This window comes from Camellia sinensis, chromosome 6 (genome assembly GCF_055761805.1).
Source record: "Camellia sinensis isolate YWXY chromosome 6, ASM5576180v1, whole genome shotgun sequence".
NCBI classification, from domain to species: domain Eukaryota; kingdom Viridiplantae; phylum Streptophyta; class Magnoliopsida; order Ericales; family Theaceae; genus Camellia; species Camellia sinensis.
In genome coordinates, this window is record NC_138966.1 from 183,159,230 (window position 1) to 183,180,913 (window position 21,684).

Consider the following 21,684-nt stretch of genomic DNA (forward strand, 5'->3'; position numbering starts at 1 on the left):
AAATCATAGATTGTAAGATCATCAGAAAGAGAGTCTTTGATATTTCCTAACATTGTATCCATTTGCTCATAAACCTCCCCAATAACTGCTTTATCAGAATCAGAAAAACGAAGCATCTTATATATATGCTTTGTAAACTTAAGGACTTGTTTTCATTTTTTCCAAAAGTCATCATCCATAATTGTTTGTTGGACAATGTCATGTTGCTCTGGTGAGGATGAACTTCTCCTCAAGTTATCCCATTGCTTGCTTAGAGCCATAGACATTAATGATGGTCTCACTTTAACAAGTCTTTGCAATACAATAAAATTATGGCCAAACCTGGTTTTTTTTTGCTTTGAGAAGCTCCAATGCTGAAAAGGTCTTGAACAAGTACTGACAAGAGGAGTGATTTTTGATGTATTTAACAATTGCCTTGCCTTTTTTGTAAGACTCGTCAACAAAGGACAGCAATGAATCCTCACTTTTAGCTATATCCTTCATCAACAGATTTAACGTATGAGCCATACAACCAGACCAAAAAATATGGGCATGCTTCCGCTGAATTATCACACTTGCAGCCTTGCAATTGGAAGCATTATCTGTCACAACTTGGACCACATCAGAAGGGCCAACATAATCAATGGCCTTCAAGAGCAACCCAGCAATATTAGCCCCAGTCTTTTCTATGGAAGAAACGTCATGCCCATTTATAAAAATAGCTTTACCTCCAGAGATAGCCATGATGTTAATAAGAGGTTGGTTTTTTAAATTAGACCAACCATCAGAAATAATAGAGACCCCATGAGTGCTCCAATCCTGCATCAAGGGAGTGAGAGATTGTTGCACCTTCTTATGTTCTTTGTCCAAAAGAGCAGTCCTAACTTTCTCATAGTTGGGGGATTTGTACCCTTTTGGTGCATTGAGAATAGAAGAGACCATATCTGCCCATAATGGTGACCTCACAACATTGAAAGCAATGCCATTGCCGTAAATGCATCTTGCAATCTTCTGATCAACTTCTTCTCTACTAGCTATTTGAAACATTTTGTCAACTGAAGATTTTCCAGTGGTCTGAGATGGTTGTTGTGTCTTTGAAGGCATGGGAATTTTTCTAGACTTATAATTTCCACCAAAAATTCTTTGTGCAGCCAACTCTTCTTCCTTTAGTAATTCCTTCTCAGCCTGGCTCAACTTTGGACATACTCCTATCCCTTGATATCTTTGGCCTGGTAATTTTCCAATTAAGTGTTGTCGAACTCGTGAATAAGAACCAGTATATGCCTTTGTTTTGCAACCAAAATTGCAAATGAATTTCATTGATCCACCTCCTCCAGGTTTGGCACTAGATGCTTCACCAGGAACTTTTGTAACATATTTCCAAAGTGGAGTTGCACTTGGTTCTTCAACTTCATCTTCAGAGTCCATGTTTTGACTATGGGGATCCATGAAAAATCTGTTAACATACAATACATTATTACAAAAAAAATATTTATGTAAAAGAAATGAAAAATCTGGAAGATTATTACAAAAAAAATATTTCTATAAAAGAAATGGAAAATCTGGAAGTGTTTGGAAGGATATCATACCTTTGTCACAAATGAATATATGCTCTGCAGATAGGAATATATGAGTATGCAAACTCTTGAGTTTTTTTTGGTGCACTTCTTCTGCATTCGTTTGCCAGCTCTTGAGCATTTTTTTGGTGCTCTTCTTCTGCGTTTGTTGCTTTGCTTCGCCTCCATCATATAGAGTTGGTGTTGGCGTTGGTGTTGATGGAAGAGAAAATGACCAAGTTCCTAGAGAGAGTGATTGTATCAGTGTCCAAGACAATTGTAAAGAAAAAAAAATACAGAAACTCAAAGTGTTTTGGATCTGCAATGGCCATTAATAATAAAAAAATAAATTTGTACGTATTCTTTGAATTTTTGTCCACTCAGAGAAGCAAATGAAGCAAATAAATAATAAAAAATTGAATTGTCAATCCTAAACAATAAATGAGAAGCATGTGTATGGCAGGTTGATAGATAGTTCAACAATTTTCAAGAAATAAAGTGTATGGCAGGTTGATAGGTAGAATGACTGTTTGGCTCAACAAATATTAAAGGGTTTATTACACTTTGTATATTAACTATCATCAAATTATTTATTTAGTTTTAAAATAATTTGTTTAGTTCTTAAATTATTGATTGAATTTATTAAAATTTTAAAATATTTAATTAAAATTTATTTAGTCTTTAAAATGATTATAAAAATAAAATATAAGTCTATAAATATTATAAATTAATAAAACACCCTATTTAGTTAAAATTTTATTTCGAAAAAATCTTAATTTTTTATTCTGTCTTTATAAAGATAGGAGTAATTATATATTTTAAGGACTAAATTGATTCAATTGATAGTTCAGGGGCTAAACAGATAATTTGATGATAATTTAAGGGTAGGAAGCGTAATAAACCCAACATGAAATTGGGTTTCAGTTAATTAGTGTACATTTAAAAAATAAATTACTAATAAGTAGTAAACTATTTTAATAACCCAACTATATGTTGTGGTCTATATTTGTAATCGGGTGTTCCTTCAGGCTAAGTATGTGCACAGTTTGATTAATTTTAAAAATCGAATCTCATCGTTCATATCTGAATTGACACTTGATCTAATCTCTTGAGATTTGAATTGGCATAGTAGATTTTCTGATCAATTGTTTGAGTTTATGATTGATAATCAGTCTCTGAGACTTTGTCATATGTCACTCACCAACTTACTATTTGATAAATGATCTAATCTATTGAGATTTGAATTGGCATAGTAGATTTTCTGATCAATTGTTTGAGTTTATGATTGATAATCAGTCTCTGAGACTTTGTCATATGTCACTTACCAACTTACTATTTGATAAATGATCTAATCTCTTGAGATTTGAATTGGCATAGTAGATTTTCTATTCAATTGTTTGAGTTTATGATTGATAATCAGTCTCTGAGACTTTGTCATATGTCACTCACCAACTTAGTATTTGACAAATGATCCAATCTCTTGAGATCTGAATTGGCATAGTAGATTTTCTGATCAATTGTTTGAGTTTATGATTGATAATCAATCTCTGAGACTTTGTCATATGTCAGTCACCAACTTACTATTTGACAAATGATCTAATCTCTTGAGATCTGAACTGGCATAGTAGATTTTCTGATCAATTGTATGCATTTGTGATTGATACTCAGTCTTTGAGACTTTGTCATATGTCACTGACCAACTTACTATTTGACAAATGATCTAATCTCTTGAGATCTAAACTGGTATAGTAGATTTTCTGATCAATTGTTTGCGTTTGTGATTGATACTCAGTCTTTGAGACTTTGTCATATGTCACTGACCAACTTACTATTTGACAAATGATTTAATCTCTTGCGATCTGAATTGACATAATAGACTTTCTGATCATGTTTGAGTTTGTGATTGATAATCAGTCTGTCATATGTCACTCACCAACTTACTATTTGACAAATTATGAGATGAATAAAATTTTTGTTATTTTATTTGTACCATTTATTTAAAGCCAACCCAACATATTTGGCAAAAAGAACTTTTAATCCTAACCAATTATGAAAGTAATATGAGTGTGCATTTGGGGTTTGCTTTTTTAATCTTTTTGTTTTAGTTAACAATTTGTTTAGTTAAAGACAAAAAAAAAAAATTAAAAAAGTTTTAATCCTAACCAATTATGAAAGAACTTTTAATCCTAACCAATTATGAAAATAATATGAGTGTGCATTTGGGGCTTACTTTTTTAATCTTTTTTTTTAAGTTAACGATTTGTTTAATTTTTTTAAAAAGTTTTAGGTTTATAGATTCTACACAAGAATCATAAAATTAAAAATTTTAAAAATGTCCAAGAAAAATAAAATTAAACAAAAAATAGTGATTTATTTGACTTATTTTGAATTTTTAAATTTTTTTTGAAAATTTTGAAAATTTTATTTTTTAAATTAGTTTACATGAGGAACTAGAAAAAGAAAAAAATTTACATAATTTTGATATTTATTATTAAAACTGTAACTATTTATTCTGATATAATTTTATATTTCTTCTTAAATTAGTTCACATAGTTAATAATACAATAGATTGGTAATGACATGATATTACTGTTAAATTAAATTTTTTAATAATATTTAATTCATATATATGTATATATTATTTTAAATAACATATAATGTGGCACAATTACAATACAATAATGATTGTGTTTTAGAATTTTTCTTAAATAAAATTTTTCTTTTCAAAAATATTAGACAACATAAATGAATTGTCAAATATTTATTAAATATTGGCAGTGTATTTAAACTCACATGAATATTATATAAATTATTTAAAAATTCGTATTTAAAATTGTTCTAGTAAATTGTTTTTTGTTATTTTCTCTGTTATAATATTATCATGAGAAAATAACAGAATAGTGATGATAACAGTAAAATAAATTATTAAATTATGAAAAAATATAGCATTTATATAATTTTTTTCACTAATAAAGACAATATATTTTTTAATAAAAACAAAAAATATATCAATTTTGAGGCATTTGTTATCGCGGTTCAATATTTTTTTATATAAAATCTATACACTTTTTTAATACTTCTTCCGTCTCAAAATATGAATCCCTTATTTTATTTTTTATTGTTTCAAAATATTAGTCACTTTTTAAAAATCAAAGACTAAAATAATATTTATTTTTTATTTTGCCTTTCTTTTAAATTAAGGGTAAATTACAAACACCTTTTTAGGTTTGATTAAAATACAAATCGCTCCCTGTAGTTCTGAAAATTACATACCACTCTCCGAGGTTTCTAATTTCATAACAAATCGCCCATTTTATTAATAAATTATTAAGCCAATTAACGATTTTTAAGGATATTAAAAATATATTTCAATTAATAATTTAAGTAATTTTATTCATGTATAGGAGATCAACTATGAATTGTTTTTTAATTAATTCTATTAAATAAAAAATTCTAATAAGGAAGTATTTGTAATTTTTTAAATCACAGAGGACAATCTGTACTTTAAGCAAATCTTGAGGGATATATTTATAATTTATCCTTAAATTAATTAATATCACAAAAAATATAATTATGACAATTTATATTCTCTAAAAAAATATACTCTCAAAAAATGATTTCAAAAATTAATTTTTTAAGGTAAAATAATTATGCTATAAAAAAAATTAAATTTCCCAAAACAAAACTATATTATTTTTGAACGAAGTGAGTATATTTTTTCAAACATTTCAATTTTAACAAGTGAGGTTCCTTATCATATTTGTTAATCTACAACACTATTTATTGTATTATTTCAAAGAGAATAATTAAAGCCTACACCTATAACCTACACCTATTTGTAGAGGGCATTGGAGATCTAAAAGGTGAGATTGAAACAGGCTTTACTCTCTCACCCAAACCTCACCCAAACTCGGTATATACACCCATTTAAAAAAAACTCTGCATATACCTCTCTCTCTCTCTCCCTCCCTCCTTTATACCTTCGATGACCAACGTTCCAGCTGCTTCTTGCCGACCGACTCCACTGTAGTTCTTCTTCCTCCATTCTTTGACAAGTGCTAGGTCTTCTTAACTCCACCACATAGTTCCTTTTCATCCAAACAGCCCCAGTATCTATCTCCTCTCTCCACACCAAACATTTTCCAACCTCAGGCCCAGCAATTGCATCACCGACGGCAGACCCAGAGCCATCCTCACTGATTATGGAGTAATGGATGTATGAATAGATGTGAACCTGTTCATGAAATTGCCAATCAGATTTAGATATACCCAAATTCTGTAAGTAATATTTGAATTTAATGGATATCTCGTATGTGCTATTAATTTTTTTTTTTCCGTATATATGCTTCATATTTTTACCCAAAATCTTGATCGAATTTATTTTGCATCTGGTCTGGAGTTGTTTGATTTTGATAGACGGTTTCATCTCACAACGAAACGCGATTTTCTCTCTTAAGAATCGTGTTTCTTACAAGATTTTGATTCGGGAAAGCAAAATCGCGTTTCTCCCACAAAATCGTCACCTACTGTAACGATTCCTGCTACTAAGTGCTTGCCCCTGGCCGAGCACTGTTGGGATCTCAGGGCCAAACAGATGCTCAGTGTGGCTAACAGATATGTAGTATGGCTGTGCTTGAGTTCAAAAGTGGGTCTTGCTTAGGTCCGGGTTGGTTTTGAAGAACAATTGTTTGCCTCCACCTGGAGCTAAGTAAGATCGGTACTGAAGATTGTGCTTTTTAGGTGGAGCTGCTTAAGTCTGTCTCAACTTTGATGGCATAAGGGCGCTTGAATGGAATGAAGGCATGAATGGGTGTCTTACTCAGGTCCAGCTTGGTTAAAAAAAAATAATTGTTTGCCCCCAGCTGGAGTTGAGTAAGACTAATGCTGGAAGCTTGCTCTTGGCAAAGCTTGGCCAAGTTTGTTCCAACTCTATTTGTTCGCATCAGTACTGAAGTGTTAACGTGTTGATACTTAAGAAGTTCTGTAGATGCAAAGATGTTTACTTAAGATATGTTAATGTGGTTTCCACCAAGCAATTCCACTTGGTTAAATAGAGGTGTTTTACTTAAGATTAGTGCAGTTTCCACCAAGTAATGCCACTTGGCTAAAATCCAATTTCGTTGCCAAACATAATTCCACCAAGCAATACCACTTGGCATGCTTGAGTGCTAACCAAATCTAAATTTTGTTCAGTTGTTCTGAAACTAAGTCCATTTGGGTTAAGACCAAAGCTGATTTCGTTTGGTAAGTACCAAAGCCAGTTCCGTTTGATAAACATCAAAGCTAATTCCGTTTGGTGAGAACCAAAGCTAATTCCGTTTGATAAACATCAAAGCCAATGCCGTTTGGTGAGAACCAAAGCTGATTCCGTTTGATATGCATCATAGCTAATTACAAGAATTTGATAAATTTGAGAGAAGTGGGGAAGCATGTGCATTAGTCAACAGAAAAATGCCTTTACATTCTGGTAGAGAAGTTGAGAGATAATTCTATTGATAGTATTTCTTGAGATTGGCTACGTTCCAGGGTCGAGGTATAGCTTTGCCATTCAGATCTTCTAGGTAGTAAGCTCCGTTTCCGGTAGCAACTGTGACTTTGTACGGACCCTTCCAGTTAGGCCCAAGTTTTCCCTCGCCCGGTACCCTTTTGTGATCCATGACTTTCCTCAAAACCAGTTCTCCAGGCTTAAATTGCCTTGGGAAAACTTTTTGATTGAAACGTCTGATGAGCTGCTGCTGATATGCTTCAAGTCTGATCAGTGCTACTTCTCTTTGGCCCTCTACCATATCCAGTGCTTGTGCAATAGCTTCCTTGTTGCTAGAGCTTTCAAATGATTCGGACCAAAGAGTTTGGAGACCTACTTTGAGTGGGATAATGGCCTCCATTCCATAAGTTAAGGAGTAAGGTGTTTCCCCCGTTGAACGTCGTGCTATGGTTCGGTAGGCCCATAATATGTGAGGCAACTCTTCAACCCATTTGCCTTTTGCATGTTCAAGTCACTTCTTTACTCCGTTGATGATGGTTTTGTTTGACGCTTCTACCTGTCCATTACTCTGTGGGTACCTTGGAGAAGAGTTCCTATACTCGATTCTGAGGTCGGCACAAAATTTTCTGAAGACCTTACTATCGAACTATGTTCCGTTATCTGCAATTAGTACCCGCGGAATGCCGAAACGTACTACCACATTCCTCAAAACAAACCTCTTCGTGTCTGCCTCTTTGATACTTGCCAGTACCTCAACTTCAACCCACTTAGTGAAATAGTCAGTTGCAGTAATGAAGAATCGCCTGTTCCCAGTGCCTTGCGCCAATGGTCCAAAAATATCCAGACTCCATTGCGCAAAGGGCCATGGGTTGGTGAGTGGTGTGAGAGTTTTGGCTGGCTGATGGATGAGTGGAGCAAATCTCTGACATTTATCACACTTCTGTACGTATTGCTGCGCATCTTTTTGCATCCGTGGCCACCAGTACCCGTAAGTGAGGGCTCGGTGTGTCAGTGACCTTCCGCCAACGTGGCATCCACAAATCCCATCGTGAATTTCATAGAGAACATTCTCGACGAGATTTGGATGTACACATAGGAGGTAGGGGCCAAGATAGGAGCGTCTGTAAAGCTTCCTAGATGGTGAGATCCAGAACCGAGCTGACTTGTGTCTGACCTTGTTGGCTTCCCTTTTGTCTTCGGGAAGTGTACCGGATTTCAGAAAAGCAAATATTGGATCCATCCAGCTCAGCTCTAAGTTGTTGCAGAGGACTGGAGATGCAACACTTGGTTCTGGCACAAACTCAACCCAAACTCTTCTGGCATCCTTTGTATCCACTGATGAGCTGAGGCATGCCAGAGCATCTGTGTGGCTGTTTTTGTCCCAACTGATTCGTTCTACTCGTATGGATTGAAATTTTCTGAGTAGGTCCTTGGTCTTGCCTACATACATAGCCATTCTTTCATCTCGTGTTTCATAGACCCCAGAAAGCTGGTTTACCACTAGTTGTGAATCGCTGAAAACAAGAAGTTGTTCTGCAGTGAAGTGTTCGGTGCTACGTAAGCCAGCCAATAACGCCTCGTACTCGGCCTCGTTGTTTGCAGCCTTCCAACCAAGCCTGAGAGCCTGTTCCCAGACAAATCCTTCTGGCGAAATAAGTACTACTCTTGCCCTTGAGCCTCGGTTATTGGACGATCCTTCAACATAAAGCTGCCATATGTTTCCAATAAAGAGTTTCCATGCTTTCGAAGCATAGGGTTTTCCTTGTTCGGTGGTGCACGGCACCTGTGCCAAACTTGGATTCCCTGGTTTGGTGCTCTGGGTAGGAGCAAATTTTGCGACAAAATCCGCTAAGACCTAGACCTTGATCGCTGTCCTAGGTTGGTACCGGATGTCAAACTCACTAAGTTCTACTGCCTATTTTGCTGTTCGGCCAGAGAAATCAGCTCAGCTGAACACAAATCTGAGGGAAAATTCAGTGAGGACGTTAATAGTATGCCCCTGGAAGTAATGTTGCAGCTTTCTTGAGGCGATGAGCAGCGCGTATGCCAACTTTTCCAATGGTAGATACCGTGTCTTGGCATCTAATAAAGTCTTGCTGACATAATACACAGGCCTCTGTTCCTTGTTAACTTCTCGAATTAATACCGTGCTCACGGCATGATCTGAGACTGCTAGATAAAGGTACAGCTCCTCTGCTGGTTCTAGAGTGGACAGTAGAGGAGGCGTGCTGAGGTATCTTTTGAGACTTTGCAGCACTTCGGTACATTCGCTACTCCATTCAAATGCTGTCTTTTTCCTCAAAAGCTGGAAGAAAGGCTTCGTCCGGTCTAAGGATTTGCTAATAAATTGATTCAGTGCGGCCGCCATTCCGACTAATTTCTATAGCTCTTTAGCCTTTGTTGGTACTTCAAGATCCTGTATCGCTCTGATTTGATCCGGATTTGCTTCAATTCCTCTGTGAGTGACCATATATCCCAAGAACTTCCCTGTTTCTAGCCCAAAAGCGCATTTCGAGGCATTAAGGTGAAGCTGGTGGTTTTTCAGGATGCCAAAAACTTATCTCAAGTCCGTGAGGTGGTTTGTAGCGAGCTTGCTTTTTATTACCATATCGTCTATATAGGCTTCCATGGTTTTTCCTAGTTGGTCCTTGAACATCCGAGTGATCATTCGCTGATAGGTTGCCCCGGTGTTCTTGAGGCTGAATGGCATCACTTTGTAGCAGTAAGTTCCCCTTGGAGTGATAAATGCTGCCTTTTCTTGATCCGGACCGAACAGTGGTATCTGATGATATCCGCTATAAGCGTCCAGAAAGCTCATGCGCTCATGCCCCGCTGTTGAGTCTACTAGTTGATCAATGCGAGGCAACGAAAAGCTATCTTTAGGGCAAGCTTTGTTCAAGCAAGTGAAGTCAACGCAAACTCTCCATTTTTCGTTCTTCTTCTTGACTACAACTGTGTTAGATAACCATTGCGGGTATTGAACTTCTTTGATTGCTCCTGAAGCCAGGAGTTTCTCGACTTCGGCAATTACTGCTTCGGTGTGCTCAGCCGAGGATCTCCGACTTTTCTGCACTATGGGCCGAGCTGAAGGGTTGATATTGAGCTTGTGGCAAGCAAATTCTGGGTCCAACCCTGGAGTATTATATGCTGACCATGCAAATACCTCCATATTTTCCCTCAGCAGTTTCAGCAGCTGAATTTCTCATCAGCGCCTAGCGAGGTACCGACAATGAAGTACTTTTCTGGGTCATCCTCTTTTACCAAGACTTTCTACAAATCCTTTGCCATCTTTTCCTCTGGGGTTTCCCCTACATCTTCCAAGACTGGCTGCTTGGCCACTTCTACCGTCTGTATCTGATTGCAGAGCTGCTTTGCCTTTAATGCTGCCATGAAGTAATGTTAGGACGCAACTTGATTCCCTGAGATCTGCTCTACTCCGTGTTTTGTTGGGAAACGGATGAGCTGGTGGTAGGTTGAAGGGACTGCCTCCATTTGATGAATCCACGGACGGCCAAGTATGGCATTATAAGGGGATGGTGTATTAATAAACAAGAACTCTATCTGAAGGGTTTTTGTCCCCGCCACGACTGGCAACACTATTCTGTCAAGCGGCCATTCTGGCTGTGAATTGAAACCGACCAGCAGGGCTACTGCTGGGGTGAGGTACTACTCGGAGAAACCAAGCTTTCTAAACAAATCATAATACAATATGTCTGTTGCACTGCCTTGATCTACTAGGACTCGTTTTACGTCAAACCGTTTCTCAATTCCCACAATTATAATCAATGCATCAGTATGTGGATGCTGTATGCCTTCTAAATCTTTGCTAGTAAATGAAACAGTGCACAAAGGGGATTTAGGTACCGTACGTACCTTTTTCGATGCAGGCTCCACTGACATGACCTGCTGAATTTGCATAGCCTTAGCAATCTCTTCCTTTAGTGCCTCCTCAGATTCCTGAGTCGCTGTTCCATGGATCACGTTTATTATCAGCCGAGGTGGATGCTCAATATTTGGTTCTGGTGGTGGGTTCCCCAGTTCGGTCACCTCCTTATCTTGATCAATGTAATCCCTTAGGTGTCCAGCTGCCACTAGGTCTTCCAAGTGCTACTTTAGTGCCCTGCAGTTCGTAGTGATCTGAGCTTCTGATTACGCCGAGCTGGATCTCTCAACATTTTCGGCGGCCAAACAAAGAAGGGCTCTCTCTTGATCTTTTCCAGGATTCGATAGATTGGCTCTTTGAATACAATCACTACGACTTCATGGGATTTAGACTTATCCACTTCATTTACTGCAATCCCTCGATTTTCTCCTCGATCTGTTCTCTTCTTATGCCGAGCTATTTGTTCTGTTGACGCTACCTCAATGGGGATCTGATCGTCTTCGAGGCGAGCGTACTACTTAATCCTGGCACGTAAATCTTTTAAAGCTGTGGTCGGGCGCTTGGTAAGTGATTGGCTCAACTTACTTTCCAGGTGCAAACCATGTTTGAAGGACATAGCGACCATCTGCTCACTGCACACATTTTCTTCTAGGTCATTGTACTCTTTCCAGTACCTCCTAGCATAATTGCGCAGCATTTCCTCCTGCTCCTTTCGGAGACTAAACAGTGTATCTGACTCCTTTGGGATCTTAGTGTTGGAGACGAACCTGGCTAAGAACTCTTCGGAGAGCTGCTTCCGGCCATGGATCGATCCAGCGGGAAGACGATCGAACCATCGAAGTCTGATTTTTCCCAAGCTGGATGGGAAGACTTTACACATCAGTGCCTCATCTCGGTTCCATAGGGACATTATCTGTCCATAATGGCTAATATGTGTCAGCGGGTCCGACTTCCCGTCGTATGAAGTGAACTTTGGTGGGGTGAATTTCTTTGGAGGTCTCATGGTCTCGATCTCCGAGGAGAATGGCAAAAGATGAGCCTGTCCAGCGCTCGGTGTTCTCTCTGGTGAATAGTACGGTCCAGATGATCCTGATGTTGTTCGTTCTGCCTATTGCCTATCAACCAAGTACGAAGGTCCTGTGGAGGGTATTCAGTCTGTTGGCTAACTATCTTCTGCCTCTTGGCCCTTTTTCGGCGTGACCCACAGGTGTGACTACTTGCTGCCTCACTCTGCATTGGGATAGGTTGGCTTTGTTGTCTAGACTCATTCCGGATGAACTTCTTCATTGGTAACTCTCTGGATGAGCTCCTCCGTCGCAAACGAGAGGGCTCCGCCTCCATCTTCTTTCTCGTCAGATCGCCTAGCACCCTCTTGAGTTGAGCTTTCAACTTCTGTATCTCTATCCCCATGGAGTCTATGATTCGATCTCTATAATCCTTTTCTAGAAGAAAGTGATGAGAAGAACCTCCAGCGAAGGGTAATCGATGCTCGACGGATTCAGGGGTTCGATTATTGTTTTCAGTTTGTTCCTCTGGGACTGTTGGGAGTGCCAAACCTTTGTCCTTCGTCTTCTCTGTCTGTGGTGTATGTATCGAAGGCGGAACGTCCTCAACCTCCATGGCCAGAACTGAGTGCAGAGCTCAGAGATGAAGTAATCCACGCTCACCGCACCAATTGTGCATACCAAATTCCGCACTAGATGAAAGTGGATCAGGGCCCTACACTCGGTTGGACTATCCAGGGACTGAGGTTCCTGTGACAAGAGGCACCGTTAGAGCTACCCAGCCGGGGTTGGCCGGATGACCCCTCTGGTGTGGGAATTAGTGATCGGAGAAGGGAGTTGAGTATGGTTTTGCTTGGAATAGTTCAGTTCTATTCAGTTACCTTCAATGTAAAGTTCATGTAGTATATATGTTGTTCCTTGCTTGCTTCTAAAAGTGGGTTCATGGAGCTTGGATGCTGCCAGGTGTCCTTTCAGTATTGCTCACAATGGGGGACCACCTGGTTGTTTATTGAATGCATATACACATTGTGATCATGCTGATAACAAGCCACATTCCTTTGGCTCAACGACTTCCGTGATTCTAGGTGTAGGGGACCAGCTGAGGTGACAACTTGCACATGCACACGTTCACAACCTCCACGTTTTCCTGTGAGGTTTCCTCAGCTCGGTACTGATGTGCCCCAGCTCGGTATCATTATGCCTTGTCTCAGCCTTTTACAGGATCATTCGTGGAGATGGGCTGGTCCATTCGGATATCTTTGTATGGGCTCGGCCTATTATCTATTCGGCCACAGATTCAGTATCGCAGCTCAGCCCAGCCCAGCACTACGGCTGGACTAGCCTTTCTACTGCAGGTTGGGCCCAAGTGCTTGAGGACTTGGATGGACTGTTGATCATGAAGTTGGGCTCAGCTGGTTTGCCCATGTACTCATCTAACCTACTTGGATTCAGACTTCAAAGGATTAGGCCGGCCCAAGGCTTGAACCCGACTCGTTTCACATTTAGCCCCTTCAGCTACCATGGAGTCTTTGTCTTCATCTCTTCCCCCAAATCTTACTCTTCTTATTTCTAACTTGAACTCCTTTGTTACAATCAAGTTGGATACCACAAATTACATTGTTTGGAAAAACCAATTCCAAAACATATTAAGAGCAATAAATCTCTTGAGCTATGTTGATGGATTATCTGTCTGTCCATCTTTAACTGTGGTTGATTCTTCTAGCAACACTGTGACGAACCCAGAGTCCTTGACATGGAAATTGATCGATTCACATCTTCTCAGTTGCATCACTGCAACTTTAACACCTGTGGTTTTCATATTTGTGTTTCAATGTGTGGTTGCAATGAAGTTTGATCTCTTATTGCTTAGAAATTCACCTCTCTCTCTCTCTCTCTCTCGGTCTTACATTCACCAGTTAAAGAACAAACTCACTAATATCTCGAATAAATCTTCTTCGATGGATGAATATCTGCAGCAGATCAAGAACATTTCAGATCAGCTATCTCTTGCCAGATCTCCTATTGATGACGAAGATCTAGTTCTTATCGCCTTAAATGGACTTCTTGTTGAGTTCAATGCTCTCAAAACCACCGTTCAAGCTAGGTCTGAGCCTATAGCTATAGAGGAACTTGCCTCGTTACTCTACTCAGAGGCTTTACATGTTAAATCTGAATCCAAAACTTCTCTATCAGATCTAACTATGGCTTATTCTACTACAAGAGATTCAAATCAATCTCGTTTCAACAATCAGTCTTCTTCTGCTTTTCGGAGCAATTCAAATTCCTATCACCGAGGAAATAATTTTTCCAAAGGAGGACGTTTCCGTGGAAATCGCACAGGTGAAGGAAGATCCTATCACACAGGCAGACATTTTCCACATGCTCAATCTTCATCAACTTCCTCATTTGGTGGTTCATCTCTGATTTGCCAAATTTGTAGCAAACCTAATCATGCAGCTCTTGACTGTTGGCTTCGTATGGATTCTTCCCATCATTCTTTTTCACAGTCCTCTTCTCCATTTTCTTCTACTTATGTGACATCACAATCTCTTTCTTCCCCTGCTCCACCTGCTAATTGGTATGTTGACTTTGTTGTAACCACACATGTTACCAATGACCTTTCTAATCTACAATAGTATAGTCCATATTATGGCTCCGATCATGTCACTGTTGGTAATGATTCATCTCTTCCCATTATGCACACCGGTCAAGGCATTCTTCCTACTCTCTCATTTCCTTTTAGCCATCGTAACTTGCTTTATGTTCCATCTATCTCTTCTAATCTTTTATATGTTCATCAACTGACTACTGATAATAATTGCTCTATCACATTTGATGATACTTCTTTTGTTATTCAGGACAAGCATTCAAAGATTCCTTTGTATAAAGATCTTTATAGTCAGGGACTTTATCAGTTACCTTCCACTATCTCTAGGCTTGTCTCTACTGTTGTCCTTGCTGCACCTGTGTCTTCTACTACTTGGAACTAAAGGTTATAGCATCCCTCTTCACACAAGCTAAACTTTGTTTTGAATAAATTTCACTTACCTGTTTCTAGTACTTGTAATAACCATGTATGTACTCACTATGCTGTAGCAAAGAGCCACAGGCTTACATTTACTTTGTCCAATTCCACTGTTAATGCACCATTATCCCTCATCCATAGTGATGTTTGGGGTCCCCTTTCTTCTACTTCGAGTTTCAAATTTTATTTGTTGTTTGTGAATGACTTTAGTAAGTTTTCTTGGGTATATCCTTTTTTCTATAAAAGTGAAGTCTTCTCCTGTTTCAAAGAATTTAAAAGTTTTGTTGAAAATCAATTTTCCACCACCCTGAAAGTGTTTCGCACAGATGGGGGAGGTGAATATACAGGGAATTAATTTGAGCAATATCTTAAATCTCATGGCATCTTGCATTAGGTGTCTTGTCCTCACACTCCTCAAAATGGCGTGGCTGAAAGGAAGCATTGTCATATTATCACCACTACCATTGCGTTGCTTCATCAATCTGGGTTACCTCTCTCTCTTTGGTTTGGCACTCTTGCCACTTCTATGTTCCTTATTAATAAGTTACCTAGTTCTTTATTGTGTCAGCAAACTCCTTTTGAAAAATTATATCATAAGCCACCAGATTTTGCCTCCTTTAAGAGCTTTGGTTGTCGTTGTTTTCCTTGGCTTAGGCCCTACGCTTCTCATAAACTTGCTGCTAGGTCTATCCCTTGTGTTTTTATTGGTTATCATCCTTCTGTGAAAGGTTTTCGGTGATTAGATCCTGTCACAGGTAAAGTATATCTCTCTCGCCATGTTGCTTTTGATGAGTCATTGTTTCCATTGGTTGCTCACCCTATTTTGTCTATTCCTCTCCCATCTCTTTCTCATCTTCAACAATTTTTCTGGCCTGCTGTCAACTATTCTCTTCCAACTTCATCGTCTTCTTCATTTTCTTCCTCTGCTCTCCTTCATCTGCTAGTCCTCAGTTGTCTCCCTGCTCTTCTTCTCCTTACAATTTTGTTTCCACGTCACATCCCCTCACTGTTTCAAATTCTTCTCCTGTTCCAATTGATTCTATTACTATTAATCTTAGTTCATATCCCCTTCCTGTTCCACCTCCATCTACAGTCAATACACATCCTATGATCATACGATCCAAGCGGCAACTTTCTCATCACTCTTTGTTGGTCTCTACTGCTAGTGATCATGCCCTCATTAAACCTTATTCTTTCTCTAATGCTATTAAAACTCCTGCTTGGGCTACTGCTATGACTGAGGAATTTCAAGCTCTCCAGTGCCAAAAGACTTGGACTTTGGTTCCTCTTCCCTTTGGTAAACACTTTATTGGTTGTAAATGGGTCTTCAAACCCAAGAAAAACTCTGATGGGTCTATTGCTCGGCATGAGGCCAGGCTTGTGGCTAAAGGCTATCTTTAGTCTGAAGGCATTGATTGTCATGAAACTTTTAGCCCCGTGGCCAAACAACCCACGATTCGAGTGTTTCTTAGCCTCGTTCTTCATTTTTCTTCACCTATTAAATAGTTAGATACCTCTAATGCTTTTTTGCATGGCATCTTAGAAAAAAAAGTTTTCATGACTCAACCTCCAGGATTTGAGGATTTTGTTCATCTCTCTCATGTTTGTCTCCCCAAAAAGCTCTGTATGGTCTCAAACAAGTTCCTCGAGCTTGGTATTCTATTTTTTCTTCATTCTTGGTTTCTTGTGGTTTCACCAACAACAAATGTGATTCTTCTCTCTTTATTTTTCATCGTGGTTCTTCCATTATTTTTTTGCTTGTCTATGTTGATTACATTCTTATCACTAGGAATAATATCTCTCATGTTGCTTCTCTTATTAAGCATATGCACTCTGCCTTTTCTATGAAGGAGCTAGGGAATCTCTCTTATTTTCTTGGTATTGCAGTCCATCATACTGCCACTGGTTTGTTTTTGTCTCAGCATAAATATGCTTCCGAGATTCTTGCCAAAGCTGGAATGCTTAACTGTAAAGCTTACACTTCTCTTATGGCTACTAAGCATGTAGTTGATTATGAGTCTTTAGTGCCTTTTTCTCAGCCTTCTCTCTATCACAGCATTGTCGGTGCTTTGCAATAACTTACGATCACTAGACCAGACCTCTCTTATGTTGTCAATCATGTTTGCCAATTCATGCATGCTCCCACGATGGCTCATTTCAATGCTGTCAAATGCTTGCTTCGATATCTTCATGGTACATTGGACTATGGGCTTGTCTTTTCCTCAGGTCCTTTAGCTTTTCATGCTTATTCCAATTTTGATTGGACTGAGAGTGTTCTTGATAGGAAATCTACTATTGGGTATTGTATATTTTGGGTCCCAATTTGGTTTCTTGGGCTGCCAAGAAGCAATGCACTGTGTCTCGGTCATCAACTGAAGCCGAATATTGAGCCCTTGCTTAGACGGCTACTGAATTGGCTTGGCTTCGCATGCTTCTCTCTGAGCTTCATCTTTCCTCTCCTTCCCCTACCTTATGGTGTGACAGCCTTTCTGCTATAGCTCTTGCCTCTAATCTTGTCTTTCATGCTCACTCAAAGCATATTGCTGTTGATTATCATTATATTCGTGAGCAAGTTCTTGCTAAACTAGTGGTTGGCAAACATGTGGCTTCAGCTGACCAGATTGTGGATATCCTTACTAAGCCACTGTCTTCTGATCGTTTTTCTTACCTGCACTCCAAGCTAATGATTCATGCCTCTCTTATTAGCTTGTGGGGCCTTGATGAGAATCACACTCTAATAGAGCAAGAGCAGAAAATCAAAGATGGTTCCAGCTCAGGTGCATTATCTGATAAGATTGAGGAGTTTACAAAGTTGTAATAACTAGATTAGGTGATGGATGATGGTTAGGAGTTAGTTATAGAATTGGTTGTATAGTTAGATATAGCTTAGGTATATGTCATATCTTGTATATTAATATTTGTACTACTCTATACTATAGTTGAGGATATTAAATAAAGAAATACTTCATTTTTTCAGTTCTATTTTAGACAAAACTCCTCAGTTGGTGAACCATTAACAAGGATGGATAATCTCACAGTAGTCACACACACCTTTGTCCAAGATATCCATTTGTGCCCAAAACCAAAATTTAAGAGCATAGAGAATAGGAATTCCCAATTAACAACATCGTAGGCCTTCTCAAAATCAAGTTTAATTATGACCCCCTTCTCCATCAATTATATTTCTACCACCCAAGAATGCTGATTGTGCTTTGCTGATAATTTCAGGTAAGACTACCTTCAATATACTAGTAAGCACCTTTGCTAGTATCGTGTATAATGAGCCCACTAGACTTATAGGTCCAAAGTCTGCCAATTCCACTGAGTTTTCTTTCTTTGGAATCAAGGTTATGAAAGAGTTGTTAATCCCTTTTACTAGGCACATATTTCTGTGCAATCCTTCACGAACTGCACCACTTCTCCTTTCATCAGCTTCCAAAAGTTCTGGAAACAAGACAGGTTAAAACCATCTGGTCCTGGGGCTTTGTTTCCATCACTCCTTGACAGCTGTTAGGATCTCCAATTCTGTGAATTCTGCCTCCAAACTATCAAACTTAGGGCTAATACAGGTCTGCATTTGCATATCTCAATGAATTGCCTTGTAAAATGAAGATGTACTTTTTGCCTCACCCTTGGGGGATCATTAAATACCTCACTGTGCGGGGAACAAATATTCAGGCAAGCCCGCACTCCTTTCTTCCAAGCTCCGTTTCTATCCGGTCACCTGCGAGCAAACAACGGTGAGCTACCCGGTGGTGTGTGGCTGGAAAAACCCTCCGACGATCAAGTTAGCGCACACCATAGGATAGAAAGAGAGAGAGAGAGAGAGAGAGAGGAGTGTTTGAGTGTAAGAATTTCCTTACAAAGTGTTCCTCTGTCGCGTATGGGGGGCGCAGACATGCTTATATACCCTTCTGCGCCCCAAATCTACTCCTATTGGTCTCTCGACACGTGGCTCTCTTATCCCATCTGTCAGCACAAATCTTGCTATATATCACTTAACCCAACTGCCAGCCCACTCTGCTGGGAGCACGATAGCCGGGCAACATTATCTCGGCTATCAACGGCCATACTGAACATGCCCAAGTGCAGTTGATGTCGTAGTTTCCTACTACCGGGCTTAATTCCAACCGTGCTCAACTGTATTCTGGCGAAGCTGAGCTGGAGATTGGTAACGCCGGTCAGCCAAAGACCTTCTCGACCAAGCTCCAAGCACAAGCCTTCCTATCGGGTTAAGGTGCGTGCACTACAACCTCGCAACGCGTGAGCCGGGGAGCCTCATCTAGGCTGTTCCTCCACCTGTCCAGCCTTCGCGGAACTGAGATAAGATAACTCGGTTCTACGTGGACTTTGCCATTACCGAGCAATATCATGGCCTGATCTTGGAGCCCAATACCTCGGCCCAAATCTGTCCGGCTAATGTCACGGCCCAATCTCAGATCATAAATCTCCCTCTCAATTGCCCCTTAATTCCGTCTGTGAAAGCGTGACTGGGATTACTTATTTCGACCGGGATAACACTTCCTCGGTCCTCAGAATGCGAAATGGCGACCGGGCTAGTTGACATTCTGTCTGTAAACTTGCCCGGTTATACTCCTCGGTTGACGTCCTCTTCTTCAAAAGTAGCTCAGTCGACTCCTCAACTCTTCAACCTGTCTCTTCAGTTCTAACGTCGTCATAAATGGGGACACATGGCGGGCTGCCATTGGTTCTCGAGCAGCCAACCCGCCGTCTTGTCAGAATTTGAATTTGGGCGGTCTCGTCTCCTTTATAAACATTTCCCCCCTTATCTTCCTTGAGCTCTTACTGACTCACTTCCATTCCAAGCAACCCAGAGCTCTTGCCACTCCTCTACCATTCCTGAACTCGAGCTCGAAGAAAAAGCAGCCACCGCTCCATATTGGTAAGCCCTCCAACCCTTGTGTAGACACCCCATTTTTGACCGTCCTCAAGACTTGAACGTCACCATTGGAACACTTAGTGATTACCCTTGTTTGTGTTCGTTTGGAGTTCCCGGAGGTCTCGGCTCGCGCGCCTTGCCTCAGGATCTCCGAACTCGACCGTTTAGTGTCTGGTTTTGCACCAAACACTTGTGTTTTGCCTTGGAAAGGCAGGGAATGCTTAGTGAGGCATCCCCACACATCACCGGCCATAGCCAGAGGCCACCGGCTGGTTTTTGCTTCCATCGGCAATCTATATTGCCGGTCGGCACCTTTTGTTGCCGATCGGCACTCAATTTTGTCAAAATGACATTTTTGGGCAGCCGACTACTGTTCATCTACTTTATGTAGATATTTTGTGCCAGCTGTGATAGCTGGCACCAACTCTGCTTCCCTCCATACATGTGTATGGAGAGATTTCCATCTAAGCAAGCTTGTTGTGTAAGCTTTGCAAGAGGGACTTCTATAAGAGGAGAGGTCTTCTCCTTGCTCTAGGTTAGAAACTTGGAAGGCAAAACCAGAGCTTATACATATAGATACACTTTATCTCTATATTTCCCTCTCTCCCCCCCTTGTGTGTGTTTGTTGGCCTAAAAGTGTGATTTTACCTTACTTTTGCACCAATACACACACTATTACACCTTGCTCCGAGATTAAGGGACTTTGAGGGTTGATTCTTGAGTTTTTGGGCTGTTTTTGATCAAAAGAAGGGGGCTGCATTGGCTGTTCTTGAGGTGTGCTTCAAGGGTGAGCATTTTACTTTAGTTTTCCCAAACTTGCACTAGTCTTTTACCTATCTTGCTTGCTGATTTAGTTTTTGTGCATAACATAAAAAAGGCTTATATTTTCATGCTTAAGAACTTTCATTAAGGGTCCTTTGTGGTTTGAGTTCAAGCTCACCCTCTTAGGCCTTATTTGGCCTTTTTGTTGCCTCTTTGTCAAGGCCTTGTTTGCTTAAGTGTTTTGGTCTTCTCACCACTGAAAACCAGTGGATTTTCAGTGGTGAGGAAGGTGGTTTGAAGTCTTGCATAGGGGAGGGACACCCCTCTCCCTTCATTGTCTTATTTCCTTGCATTTTGGCTTAAAGGGTAACATGCATGCTTGATTGGTTTTCCCCATTTTTCAGAGGTTTTTGGGCGTTTTTAGGTCATATGTAATCTCTGTTTTTGGTCGGATTTGTGGCCTTTTGCATGCTTAATATACTTGCTTTACATTCCTCCATTTGGCCTAGAAATGCATCTCATGTTTAGGCCATGATTCTTGCATGTGTTGGCTTAGTTCCATGAAGGTGTTGGCATTATTTTACCATGTTTAAGGTCTGTTGGCCATCTATTTCAGTCATGCTTGCCTTGTTTGGTGTCATCCCTTTGTGTTTTGGCTTGTAAGCTTTGAGCATATTGACCTCTAGCATGCATAGCTATGACCATCCTCATGATTTGGCATCATTTAGGACCACATTTTAGTCCATGAATCATGTTTATATGTGTGCATGTGTGACCTCTTTCATGCCTTGAGGGTGTGCCCTTTTATGCCTAGATATGAGCCTTGGTGTATGCATCCCTTTGGAGCCATTTAAGCTGTCATATCAGTAGGTTTGGAGTCCATTTTGCATGTTAAATTTCTGTTTTGGCCTGTCCAATTCATGCCATGAGTGGTCATGTTGGTGTGAGTGAAGTGCCCCCTTTTTGTGCCTTAACCTTAGGACCATAGGCTTACTTGTTGGCACGAGTATTTGTCCACCCTTTTAGGCACTTTTGGCCACTGTTTTGGGGTGGATTAAGGTCTGCTCCTTTATGGTTTAAGGCCTCTTTG

At 39.8% G+C, this 21,684-nt stretch overlaps 2 protein-coding genes across 2 annotated transcripts; both read right to left on the reverse strand.

Moving 5' to 3' along the window:
• Positions 1–309: 309 nt before the first annotated feature.
• Positions 310–1,407, reverse strand: LOC114288615 (uncharacterized). Its single transcript, XM_082876776.1, has one exon. It carries the CDS (start codon positions 1,405–1,407, stop codon positions 310–312), a length of 1,098 nt encoding a protein of 365 aa, XP_082732902.1.
• A 5,617-nt stretch (positions 1,408–7,024) lies between these two features.
• Positions 7,025–7,420, reverse strand: LOC145793888 (uncharacterized). The gene has a single exon (XM_082876777.1). It carries the CDS (start codon positions 7,418–7,420, stop codon positions 7,025–7,027), a length of 396 nt encoding a protein of 131 aa, XP_082732903.1.
• Positions 7,421–21,684: the final 14,264 nt, after the last annotated feature.